The sequence below is a fragment of the Panulirus ornatus genome, chromosome 52 (genome assembly GCF_036320965.1).
Source record: "Panulirus ornatus isolate Po-2019 chromosome 52, ASM3632096v1, whole genome shotgun sequence".
NCBI classification, from domain to species: domain Eukaryota; kingdom Metazoa; phylum Arthropoda; class Malacostraca; order Decapoda; family Palinuridae; genus Panulirus; species Panulirus ornatus.
The window spans coordinates 6,584,690-6,598,273 of record NC_092275.1 but is presented as its reverse complement, the minus strand read 5'-3'; the positions used below and the strand labels follow the sequence as shown (position 1 = coordinate 6,598,273).

General features: G+C 42.9%; 1 protein-coding gene across 2 annotated transcripts in view; it reads left to right on the top strand.

Moving 5' to 3' along the window:
- Nucleotides 1-13,584, top strand: part of LOC139765014 (adenosine deaminase 2-like) — a 48,304-nt gene that overhangs the window by 24,303 nt on the left and 10,417 nt on the right. For both annotated transcript variants that reach the window (XM_071692083.1, XM_071692082.1), the window contains exons 2-8: nucleotides 562-755; nucleotides 4,706-4,888; nucleotides 5,451-5,568; nucleotides 6,278-6,408; nucleotides 9,327-9,496; nucleotides 9,601-9,734; nucleotides 12,329-12,519. In XM_071692083.1, coding sequence (XP_071548184.1) covers nucleotides 602-755; nucleotides 4,706-4,888; nucleotides 5,451-5,568; nucleotides 6,278-6,408; nucleotides 9,327-9,496; nucleotides 9,601-9,734; nucleotides 12,329-12,519 — 1,081 coding nt within the window. In that variant the 5' untranslated portion in view covers nucleotides 562-601. The remainder of the gene's footprint in view (nucleotides 1-561; nucleotides 756-4,705; nucleotides 4,889-5,450; nucleotides 5,569-6,277; nucleotides 6,409-9,326; nucleotides 9,497-9,600; nucleotides 9,735-12,328; nucleotides 12,520-13,584) is intronic.

The following is a 13,584-nucleotide window of genomic DNA, read 5'->3' as shown; positions in this document are numbered from 1 at the left end:
TCAACTAGTGGGAGATATTTACCAGGCCTATGTTCCAAATTGCAGTGGTGGACTTGAAGCATAGCCTTTAATCGCCTGAAAACTTTACAGATTTAGTTACAATGTATACCAGAGGTTATTCATGTGTGAAAAATCGTAACTTGCCTGCCATAGGTGTCTCTACATGGCTGACCCTTGATGTTGGGTTGTCTACTGGGACAATGACCCCTTCAATGACCAAGTTGTCCAGCTGAGCCTTTAACTTAAATCTAAAAGCAACACGATCCCTTCTGTTGCGCATGACAACTGGGTTTAAGTGTGGGTCTACCTTGATTGCATGTGGACCCGGCAGACGGCTTATAGCACCATTCAGTGCATCTTCCACAATAACTGTACCGACATAATCAAATAGGTTTCGATACACAGATATCAGTTTATCAACTATTTCTTCCCACTCTCGGTTCTAGGCGTTCGTTCTGCATCTACCAAGAAGTGTTTGTGTTGAGTTCAGAATGTGAGTGATGCCGATATCATACCTTAGGGTTTTAACGTGCATTTTGTAAATCAGTGTTTCTACTGCAGGAAGCGCGTGGAGGCAGAGGAGCGAGGACAGTGGTGGGCCATGATGAGCGGTAGAGGAGGACTAGGGGGTGTGTGGCCCTTGTTAGGGATGTTGATGCTGGCGTGGCCTCCTTCCCTTTCGCTCGCCATCAACATTACGGACTTCTGGGAGCAAAGACAGCTTTTGTTGGCTCAGGAGCAGACTACCATACTAGGTGAGTACCAGACCAATATACTGGTAGCAGCAGACTACCATACTGAGCGACCAGACCAGTACAATGGAAGCAACAGGTTACTGTAAAGGGGCAACCAGACATATATTAGTGGTAGCAACAGACTAACCTTCAATGGCCTCTGTGGTGTAGTGGTTAGCGTTACTGACCGCGCACGCACGGGCCACTTGGCATTAAACTGCATAAGTTCGTATCCTAGTCATAGCAGCCGGTCCTCATTCAATCCAGCTGTTCATCCTCCTGTTGGATTCGGTCAATAGAATGGATCTCTAGCATAAACTAAGGTGTGTAAGTGTGCATACAAACATGAGTAAAGACACGGTTCATGTAAACTTGAGGTACGGGGCGACACGAGTGTAGAACTCTTTTTCCCTGTAACACACAAATAGTAATCACCAACAAACTGGGTGCCCAGCTAGCAGACAGACCTCTCCACGGAACAAAGGCACACGCCATCACGCGCCTTGTTCACTAAAACCGTATTGTTCCCACTTCATGACGCTAGAGTATTTTCTTGTGTACTCTGCCTGTGTATTGCATTCAGCATAACATGTTGCCTAAGCCCCCGATGCTATTACGTTACCACAGCAGGATCATACTGCACCATCCTGCTCTCTTGTCTGTGAGAAAAAGGAATACACCAGCTCAGGGAGGCGGCTGTGGTAGACAGTCATGAGCATATGTGTACATCCCTGGTCCCAGGAGTGCCCCAGGGATGCACGTCCTAGGATGATGATAAAACACAAACAATTTGATGGTAAGTACCAGAATAGTCTCTAAGCACATGGATAAGGAAATATTATTTATTCAGCAGATTGTTCATATCCTTCATAATGCTAGAACTTCTCAAGTTTGGTCACAATAGCCATAGAAGCACGAAAAGCTAACTGAGAAGGCTCAGGGGAGAACATCAAAGCTAGACTAGAATTAAGAAAGATGCGTTACAGGGAAAGGTCAGGGGCATTAAATTTACTCATCTTGGAAGAGAGAAGAGTGAAGGGTGAGCTGACAACAACTTTTAAGTTTTTGAAAGAGATCGACGGGGACAAGGAACAGTTCTTTGAGGGATGTAGGGATAGAACAACCAGAGGACATAACATGAAATTAAGCAGAAAAAAAAAAGTTGTTAAAGAAGACGAAAAGAAGTGCTTCTATAGTGAAGAGAAGTGGATGAACGGAACAGAATGACTGTGGACATCGATGATGCAGACACCAAACAAATGAAAGAGTTAGTACGATAGTGGAGAATGTCCAAGCGATGGGGGCCAACCCCCCCCCCCCCCCCCTCTACAGAAGGGTTATGAAATCTGGTCCTAAGAGTCTATGCACATCTAGTCCTAGGCGGCCATCAGCCAGGCACAGGCAGTGGTACCCCTGGGAAGGTAGTCATCAGTCAGGTATGGATATTGGTATCCCTTGCGAGGCGGACAGGCAGGTACAGGTACTTATATCTCTGGGGAGGCGGTCATCAGTCAAGTAAGGGTATTGTTACCCCTAGGAAGCCCGTCACCTGGCAGGTACAGGTAGTGGTACCCTTAGGGAGGCTGTCATCAGTCAGGTACGGGCATTGGTAACCCTGGGGAGGCGGTTATCAGTCTGGTACGAATAGCTCTACCCGTAAGGAGGCGGTCATCAGGCAGGTATGGGCAGTGGTACCCCTGGGAAGGAGGTCATCAGGCAGGTATGGGCAGTGGTACCCCTGGGAAGGAGGTCATCAGGCAGGTATAGGTAGTCATATGCCTGGGTAGGCGGTCATCAGTCAAGTATGGGTAGTGGTACCCTTGGGAGGTAATTGTCAGTTAGGTATGGGTAGTGGTACCCTTAGGAGGTGGTCATCATTCAGGTACAAGCATTGGTACCCCAGGGAAGTTGGTCAACAGTTAGGTACTAGCATGAGTACCTCTGGGAAGGCGGTCATCATTTGGATACAGGCAATGGTACCCCTGCCTGGGGAGGGGGTCATCACTCAAGAATGGTCAGGCATTAGTACCTTTGGGGCGGTGGTCATCAGTCAATTACAGGCAGTGGTACCCCTGGGGAGGTGGACATCAGTCAAGTACAGGCAGTGGTACCCCCCGGGGAGATGAACATCAGCAGGTACAGGCCACTAGTGGTACCCCTGGGGTGGTGGGCATCAGTCAGGTACAGGCAGTTGTACCCCTGGGAAGGTTGGCATCGGTCAGGTACAGGCAGTGGTACCCCTGGGGAGGTGGATATAAGTCAGGTAAAGGCAGTGGTACCCCTGGGGAGGTGGACATAAGTCAGGTAAAGGCAGTGGTACCCCTGGGGAGGTGGACATAAGTCAGGTAAAGGCAGTGGTACCCCTGGGGAGATGGACATAAGTCAGATAAAGGCCGTGGTACCCCTGGGAGGTGGACATCAGTCAGGTACAGGCAGCGGTACCGCTGGGGAGGTGGATATCAGTCAGGTACAGGCTGTGGTACCCCTGGGAAGTGGATATCAGTCAGGTACAGGCTGTGGTACCCCTGGGGAGGTGGACATCAGTCAGGTAAAGGCAGTGGTACCCCTGGGGAGGTGGGCATCAGTCAGATACAGGCAGTGGTACCCCTGGGGAGGTGGGCATCAGTCAGATACAGGCAGTGGTACCCCTGGGGAGGTGGACATCAGTCAGGTACAGGCAGTGGTACCCCTGGGGAGGTGGGCATCAGTCAGATACAGGCAGTGGTACCCCAGGGGAGGTGGATATCAGTCAGGTACAGGCAGTGGTACCCCTGGGGAGGTGGACATAAGTCAGGTAAAGGCCGTGGTACCCCTGGGGAGGTGGACATCAGTCGGGTACAGGCAGTGGTACCCCAGGGGAGGTGGACATCAGTCAGGCACAGGCAGTGGTACCCCTGAGGAGGTGGACATCAGTCAGGTACAGGCAGTGGTACCCCTGGGGATGTGGACATAAGTCAGGTAAAGGCAGTGGTACCCCTGGGAGGTGGATATCAGTCAGGTACAGGCAGTGATACCCCTGGGGAGGTGGGCATCAGTCAGATACAGGCAGTGGTACCCCTGTGGAGGTGGACATAAGTCAGGTAAAGGCAGTGGTACCCCTGGGGAGGTGGACATCAGTCAGGTATAGGCAGTGGTACCTCTGGGGGGGTGGAATATCTTTACTCATTATGATGACCAGAATGATAACAATGAATCTGACGATATGATTGTTGTTGTTATTGTTGTTGTTGTTGTTGTTGTTGTTGTTGTTGTTGTTGTATAACATCAGATGCAGATGTATCTTGATGGTATACCCTAGGCCAAATGGGATAACGTAACAGCTTATGTAGAACGTGGGAGACTACTGACAGAGGTAGCAGGATAAGACCAGGTGCTGACAGTGGTGGTAGGTCAGGAGCAGGTGCCAATAGTTGTGGAAGGTGCTGACAGTTATGGTAGGTTAGGACCAGGTGCTAACAGTAGCGGAAATTCAGGGACAGGTGGTGACAGTGGTGGCAGGTCATGGGCAGGTGCTGGCAATTATGATAGGTTGACCAGGTGCTGACAATGGTGGCAGATCAGACCCATGTGCTAACAGTGGTAGAATGTCAGGGGCAGGTTCTTACTGTGATTGCAGATTAGGAGGAAGTGGTTGCAGGTATGGGTCCAGTGTTGACCATAATATAAGGTCTGGGGCAGGTGCCAGTAGTGGTGGCATAGTAGGGGCAATGGCTGATAGTGGTGGCAGGACGGTACCAGGTTTTGACAGGTCAGAACCATGACCTGACGGTGATGGTAGGTCAGGAGCAGGTGGCGACAGGTCAGGACCATGCACTGACATTGATGGCAGGTTGTGGCAGGTGCTGACAGTGAAAGAGGAAGGGAGCTGGTGCTGACAGTGTTGGAGGACAGGAGCAGGTGCTGACAGTGGTGGAAGTCAGAAGTAGGTTTCTGACAGTGGTAGCAGGTGTATAACATGGTTAGTGTTGCAGGTCAGGACCAAGTGTTGACGGCAGAGGAGCAGCAGGTGAATGAGTTACTAATGGCAGCCAAGTTGAAGGAGATGAATTACGGCTTCGAGACTCTCAACTACCCACCCTCCAAGAACTTTATTGCTGTCAGGCATGAGATTGAAGCTTCTGATGTGTTCAAGATAATTAAGGAGATGCCGAAAGGTGAGTTTAACTTCTAAATTCCACACATAATGCAAGATAGGCCAGTAACAGAAGTAAGGCTTCAGCAACTGTACTGAAAAGCATGGATAGGAAGAGAGCAGTGTAGGAGCCATGGATAGGGTTGAAGCCACAGGAAGGCTGGAAACCATGGGTAGGGTGCCATCAGACAATGTTCAGGGCAGATGACAGAGTGGCAAGCAGTGGATACATCCTGCCAGTCCTCAAGAGTTTAGAGATGGTGGATGCTTGTATGTTAAAGGCAGAATAGGGCAGTCCCAAAGATATGACCTAACAACACATGTAGCTGAGGAATATAATGTCAGACTGTGTTGCACCACAACATGACACAGCAGCACTGGTAACATGAGGCATTGCTCAGGACATGGGAGAGGGTAGCACCACCACAAGACATATAGCAACACTAGTAATGTGAGCTACCATTCCACACCTGGGAATTCCATCTTAGGATGTCTGATATATGGTATTGCAGAACATGTTACTGAGGATACTTGTAGAGTAGGGTGGGTGTGCTAGGTCTGACAGTAATTTATGAACATTGCAGGTGCGGGGCTACATCTCCATGACACTGCCCTAGCCTCAGCCACCTGGGTTGTGGAGGAAATCACTTACTGGCCAGACCTCTACATGTGCTACACTCCACAAGATCAGCTCCTCATGAAGTAAGCTATGTGTGTGTTTGTGTGTGTAATTATCTATTTGCACTGTAAAGAGAGGGAATTTTACACTCATGTGGCATCATCTCTTAAACACTTTCCTATCAGACAACCTCTGGAATTTATGTATGCTGTCTGCATTAGCTATGTCCTCATTCAGTCTGTTCTGATCTTCCCCCGCTCTTATACTATAAAAGTATTTCTTGGCATCCTTACTTACAAGTGTAAAAACCTCAAGCATGAATGACTGATTAAGGTCCAGAGGAGGGCACTGAAGTTGGTGCCAGAATTAAGAGAGATGAGTTACAGCGAGAGATTAGAGGCAATAATTTTGTCCACCATGGAGAGTAATAAAATAAGATTAAACAAAAAACATCTTAGAAAATATGTAAAGAAGTACTTTCATCAAATGGGAGAAATAAATGAGTAGAATGAAATGAGTTATGAAACTAAGTATGCAGATAGCTTAAAGAAGTTTAAAATGTTGCATAATAGTACAGAAAGTTCAAGAGTTGAGGCCTCATGAGTGTGGAACTCCCCCTCTTTGCTGTACAAACAAGGAATTACAGGTAGGTATTTACAAGCATTGTAAGGCATCACTGGTGCTAGGTGTTATAGGTTTATCTTATTCATGTTGTTGAATTGTTATGTCAGAAAGGAATAAAAAACAAGACAGGAAATTGCAAAATACCATACTGTCATATCTTTCTGGCAGGTTCTTTTCAAAGCCAGACACATCATGCAGCTGGAAGCTGGTAAGCGATGTGCGTGCATCCTATCCTACAGAAGAAGACTTCAATAAGGAACTCCTCAGCAGGCTCTCTCTCCTCACAGATAATCCTGATGGTAAATAATCAACATGGTTTCATTTCTACATTTACACACATACAGACACACACCTATCATTATCTGTAAGTGGGTTGAAATATGACTCATGAATGTCACAGACCCAGTTTAGATCCCCATATACATATTTTCGTAACTGAATTTCTAGTCCTACTTAAACAAGTGATTTGCAGTGTTTTGTAGACTGCTTTGATTCAGGTGAAGAATTAGAGATTTAGAATAGATTCACTTGAAGTCATATCAATAAACATCATTCAAAACTGTAATTATCTCAGTTTTATATGAGTATGATTCTGATTTTGAGTGTATTTGTGCACACACATGAATTCTCTGTTCCAAGAATATCTAAGTATAATACATTTACTTAAAATCACATCAATAAAAATTATTCAAAACTGTAATCATCTCAGTTTTAAACCACTATGATTCTAATTTTGAGTGTAGTTGTACACACATAAATTCTTCATTCTGAGAATATCTAAATTCTTCATTCTGAGGATATCTAAGTGCTATATGTAATCTAGTAATAGATGTTATGGTCTGTAGAGAAATGGTTCCCTCTGGATATCAATATAATGATAGATAAATATTACAGTAGCTCATTTGCCATGCCCCCACATACTCCACCAAAAACATTACTCACAAATAAAATATCCCATTATTCGCAAAATATGTTTTGAAGTCTAAAGATACAGATCATTCAAAATGATAATCATCAACATTACCTGAATATGAGGTCATGAAGCAACTTCTTTAGTCATGGTAATGTATCACCAACATATAATGTCAGTGCTATCAGGGCATATGGAGCAGCTGGGAGAAATCGTGGAAGTGTCTTTGGGACCTGGTTGTGGATAGAGGGCTGTGATTTCAGTGCATTACACATGACAGCTAGAGAATGGATGTGAGCAAATGAGGCCTTTTCTTATTTTTTCTTCATCTGTTCTTGGTGCTACCTCACTAATGTGGGAAACAATGAGCAAATATGAAAGAAAAAGAATGATTAATTCTTTTATGGTAGAACACATTGACTGGGATTGTTCTTTTAAGGGCCAGAGGCATCCTCCAAGTGGAAGACATTATAGGGTCAAATTATCCCATGAAATAGAAAGACCATACAGGATCAAATCAGTTCGTCGGATGGAAAGACCCTACAGGGTCAGAATAACCTACAGAATGGAAAGACCCCACAGGTTAAACTTACCAACTGGATTGAAACACCCAAAAGTCAAACCAACAAATTTGGAAAGACCCTTGAGGGTCAAATTAACCTACCGGATGGAAAGTCCACATAGGGTAAAACTGGTTAACTGGATGTAAATACCCCTCAGGGTGAAAGTAACCCATTGGATGGAAAGGCTCCACAAGGTCAACCTGACCCCTCCCATGTAAAGACCTTGCAGGATCAGTCCAACCCCTAGGATGGAAAGACTTCATAGGGCCGGATTAAGCAACTTGATGGAAAATCCCTACAATGTGAAACTAACCCACTGGATGGAAAGACTCCACAAGGTCAAACTGACCTACTTGATGGAAGGATCCCATAGGGTCAAATCAACCCACTGAGTGGATAGAACTCACAGGATTAAACTCCTCCAAGCCCAAATAACCCACAGGTAGAAAGTCCCTTGTGGATCAAGGTAGCCACCAGGTGGAAAATTCCTCCTGGGCCAGTGTGACAAACTGAATGGAAAGACCAGCACAGTCACCTCTAATGTTATTCATTTTCCTATGTACATTTTGTTGATAAGTGGGTATACTATTTGTCTTAAGCTGGAATACTTATGTAATTACTTACTTGTGCCCAAGGGATCCCTCATATTTTCCATGAGCCTCCTGCAGTGCTCAGAAAGCTGGTCATGTCCACCAAGTGGGACCACAAATCATAACTTGTCGTGATGTAAGTGTTTCTTTGTGGGTGATAGCTAAGTCATGGGCATGGAGGTCATGTACTTATGTTGTTTCAGTGTTTATAGTGTTGTAGGGATGGGTGATGTTCAGATTGTAGATGAAAAAGTATAGCATATGTATATGAGGGGTATGGAAGGCTTTTGATGGATTTACATCTAATGGGATGGTGTTTACGACTTAGTTAAGGGGACCATTGTTTGGAAAATTTTTATTAGCATTTGGGGTTTGGAGATTAGTTATGGAATAGTTTGGATTAGAGGGGTTAGTGTTGTTGCAAAGAATTAAGTGCTGATCATGTTGAAACGGGATTATACTGGAGGGATCTCTGATTCATTGTGTAGATATTAAGTGTCTGTGAATATTAGGCTGCCAGACATTGTTCTGAGAGCCATAATTTGTGTGGTTTGCAGCTTTTTTATACAGTATTTGCATATGAGAGAATGGACATTCAAGCTGGTGAGGAGCAGTTTAGAGTGTATTAGTGTATTTATGCTTTAGCAGTCATGTAAAATTTTGTTGAAACATGTTAATGAATCTCAGTTTGAAATAACGACCAAGAAAATGAGTCAGTACTGAAACAGACACCATGCAGAGTGGATACCCTTCAAAACCTAGAGACCTTGTGGCTGCTTTGTGCTATTTGGATATTCTATGAAATTTGTAAGTATTTTACCTATTATTTTATGATCTTAGTTCATTTAGATAAGGTTTAGAAAACTTTGAATATATATTTATGTATAACTTTTTATCTAAATGGAGAGAAAATACCCTTCAAATGCTGTAGAACTTGTACTTGCTTTGTGCTATGTGAATATTGTAAGGAAATTTAGTGTAACTCACTTGTTATTTCATAATCTTTGTTCATTCAGGTAAGTGTTTGAAAAATTTGAGTCAACTTTTATGTATTATATTTGTTACATTTTATAAAGAATTTTTCGACAGGCTCCCTTTTGTTCTACCTTACTCAAAACTTAGTGTTTCTGTACATATAATTTTTTATTGCCCAGAGAAATACCCAGATGAGAATGCTGCGTGGGCAGCCTTTCAAGGTTACTTTGTGGCCATTACTGATATGTTGATGTACCGACCAGCCTGGGAGGGCTACCTTTATCATGCCCTGCAGGAGTTCGTTGATGATAATGTTCTCTACATAGAGTTCAGAGGCACACTGCCACCAGTGAGTATTGTGCAGTAGTTTCACCGCATTGCTGAAGTAATGTTCTGATGTATGTAAGAACTTGTATGGTAATTTGTTTGCTAAGAGAATAATCTCTTTCATAGATATATGAGCTCAATGGTACACTGCTGACCCCCGAGGCAACGATGGCTGTGTACCGTGATACTGCCCAACGCTTCCTTAATGATCATCCTGACCAGTACTTCGGAACTCGTTTTATATATGCACCACCTAGACGGTATGTAGTCGGTTTTCAGTAGCATCCTTTATACGTATACAAGACAGTCAAAAAATACTTTCATGCAGCATATCTAAGTACACATGAATTAGCTCAGCTTCAAGGTAAAAAATGTCCAAGGGAGTTGAGATATCTACTTTTACATTTTCAAATGGCTTTGAAAAGGAAGATAAACAAGTCTTTGAAATTTGTGCTGACAGAATCAAACTATTATAGGGCAAAAAATTGCCAAAATTAGATAAAAATGGATAACATTGAATGTCTTTATAGCAGTGACACATTTTAGAGACAAGATCAATTATAAGCAGATACACCAGTCACTCAATAATAATAGAATTCTAACCCACTGAATGTGGCTTCTGAAGATATTTAGTTTGCCTTTCTTATGGTAATTTTCAATGAATATTAAAATGTTAAATGAATTTGTTGTCTTACCGTTTGAAAAAGCTTTAATCTGAAAAAAGGCCATATTCGTTCACACTCAGTCTCTAGCTGTCATGTTTAATGCACTGAAACCACAGCTCCCTATCCACATCCAGGCCCCACAGACCTCTCCATGGTTTACCCCAAACATTTCACATGCCCTGGTTGAGTCTATTGACAGCATGTCGACCCCAGTTTACCACATCATTTCAGTTCACTCTGTTCCTTGCACAACTCACACCCTGCTGTATGTTCAGGTCCCAATAGCTCAAAATCATTTATACTTCATCCTTCCACCTCCAATTTGGTCTCCCACTTCTTGTTCCCTCCACCTCTAACACATATATCCTCTTTGTAAATCTTTCCTCACTCATTCTCTCCATATGTCTAACCCATTTCAACACACTCTCTTCTGCCCTCTCAACCACACTCTTTTTATTTCCACATATCTCTCTTACCCTTTCATTACTTACTCGATCAAACCACTGCACACCACATATTGTCCTCAGACATATCATTTCCAACACATCCAACCTCCTCCTTATAACCCTGTCTATAGCCCATGCCTTGCAGCCATATAATATTGTTGGAACTATTATTCCTTCAAACATACCCATTTTTCCTCTCTAAGATAACGTTCTCTCCTTCCTCACATTCTTCATTGCTCCCAAAACCTTCGTCCCTTCCCCCACCTTGTGACTCACTTCCATTTCTATGGTTCCATTTGCTGCTAAGTCCACTCCCAGACATCTGAAACACTTCACCTCCTCCAAGTTTTCTCCATTCAAACTTACATCCCATTTTACTTATTCCTCAACCCTAATGAACCTCATAAACTTGCTCTTATTCACCCTTTCTCTCCAAAACTCTTGCATTTAACTCTCTAACCACCCAACCCATAAACATGTTGAACAACCGTTGGATTATCACTCACCTCTGCCACAAACCGACCTCCACTGGGAACCAGTCACTCTCCTCTTTTCCTACTCATACACATGCTTTACATCCTTGTTAAAAACTTTTTACTGCTTCTAGCAGCTTACCTCCCACACCATATACTCTTTAGACCTTCCACAAAGCATCCCTGTCATCCCTATCATACACCTTCTCCCTGACTCTGCTCTTCGCACACCACTCCAACCAAAACACCTTACATATGCCATAGTACCATCAAACACATTCAACAATCCTTCAAACTACTCACTCCATCTTCTCACTCACTCCATCACCACCTGTTATCGCTTCCTATGTTATTACTTTGCCATCTCTCCTTTGGCCCTGATTACCGACTGCAGATGTCTGGGCCATGGAATTGTAAAGGTTCCTGAAGTATTCATGGTCGATGTTTTGGTTCTAGGGTCTTGATCTGAATGAGGCACTGATGAGGTGTTGCAGGAACCAGCCATCTTTTAGTGCATTCTGAGTACCCAGTGCACCTTGAAATCTCACATGTGCCCATATTTCTTGCTTCCAGGCAAGAATTTGGGATTTTTCCTCCTTAGAAAAGAAAGAGTCAATTTTAAAGCACATGTGGAAGAAATACAGCACCAAGAAGTGAAACTCCCAAAATGAAGTGACAATCTGGAAGAGTAAAGAAAGAACATCATTCCTTAAAGAGTACCTAAGGCACCTTGAGGTGGGTTGCTGGTGCTGATGCCGTTAGAAACACTAGTCTCAGTGACCTGATGTGTGATATTTTCACCCTGAGAGGATCATAAGCTTGTAGCCACAAAAAACCTAAGCTGTGTATTGTTGCCTTTGAAAATATATGGGGGCAGTCAAAGCTTTTCCCGGATGCTGTACATACATATATAATTCAAGATACTACATAGTTATCCTCTTATTGCTCCAGTCACTCTTTTAGAATCTCAGAATCACAGTTGTTTCCTGTTCTTTAATCTGTTTTTGGTTATCCTGTTTCTGCTGCTCTCTTCCCTTTGAATTTCCTAACACACTGAGGCACCCTCATCCTCCTCATACATAATTGCTCAGTATCTCATACATTAAATAGGAGTAGCCACTGCACACATGTGATAGCTATGCTGGTACATGGAAGATGTGTGAGTCTGGAGGTGTGAGACACTGTTCTTTAAATATTGGAAATGTTAAGTAGAAAACCTTGGTAATGAAATGCTTAGATTTCTTTTCAAATGTAAACCTTTCCTTCCAAGGGTTGATAATGACACAATGGAGGGATATATATCTTTGGTCAAGCAATTGAGGGAGCAGTTCCCAGACTTTGTTGCGGGCTTCGACCTTGTTGGCCAAGAGGACCAGGGTTTTCCTCTCAAGGACTTTGTAGGTTCTCTTCTCAAACTATCTGAAGCTCAGATTCCAGTTTTTTACCACTCAGGAGAAACAGGTAAGTCAAACCTGCTTTAGTTTTGTGTTATATATTTTTCTTCTGAGAATGCTAAGCTACATCTTTCTTTTTTTATGATAAAGGTATCAGATATGGACAGATGTGTTCATAAAGACCAGGCCTTGAATGAAAATATGGGATCTAAAGATGACAGAAAAAAAATGAAAAGTTTAATTGTTTCAAGGGATGAAACACAGAATGAGAAAGAAATATGAAGATAGGAATTGGACAAGAAAATGTTAGATGTATCCTGAGAAAGATAGTAAGTCCAGCTCAGTTGCTAAGCTTTAATACTTAAACTGCTGTCACAGTCAATTATCAATTCCTTCCACAATCACATTATGATTTCAAATTTTTCAATCCTCTTTAAATATCAAGTTGACTTATGATACTTGTCACACCATCAGAAGCCTATATGTCTCTTCTGTTGCCAAGAAGGTATAGAAAAGATTCTGCTCTCAGTACCTTTACAACCATCATTATAGGGTTGTGCAGAAAATGAAGTAGATTGTTTTATAACATAAGTTATGAGAAGGAACACTTATGCATCAAATGGTAAGGAATTAAAGAGAAATAAGGTGAGAAATATGAAGAAAATTTAGTGGCTCAATGATTTTAGTGGGATTACATTAGGAGCAGGAAGACCAGGGTAGGAAGCCAACTCTACCAACTTGGCTAGGCCTTTGTCCATGTGGAAGAAATTACATAACAACTGCATCTGATTTTCTCAATACATGATCTTGGGGTGGATGACTTTTGTACAGGTGATAGGTAAAGAACAAGAATATTTTCAAAGGAAAACATCGTCAATATCTCACCTACCTATGGTAGCCACACTCCCTCACAGTTACCTTTAGTGTATGCAGTGAAATAATTCTATTTATACTCATGTTTGCTTCCAGTGCCTTGCCTGAGTATGAAAGAAGAGTTGAGAGTGAAATTAGGAGAAAGAAACCAAACCTTCATTGTCCTCCCCACTCATCCAAGCCACTATCACTCATTTAACAATTCTAATATGTGCATTGTATTTATTTCTAAATACAGTCACATTAGTCACCATAATAC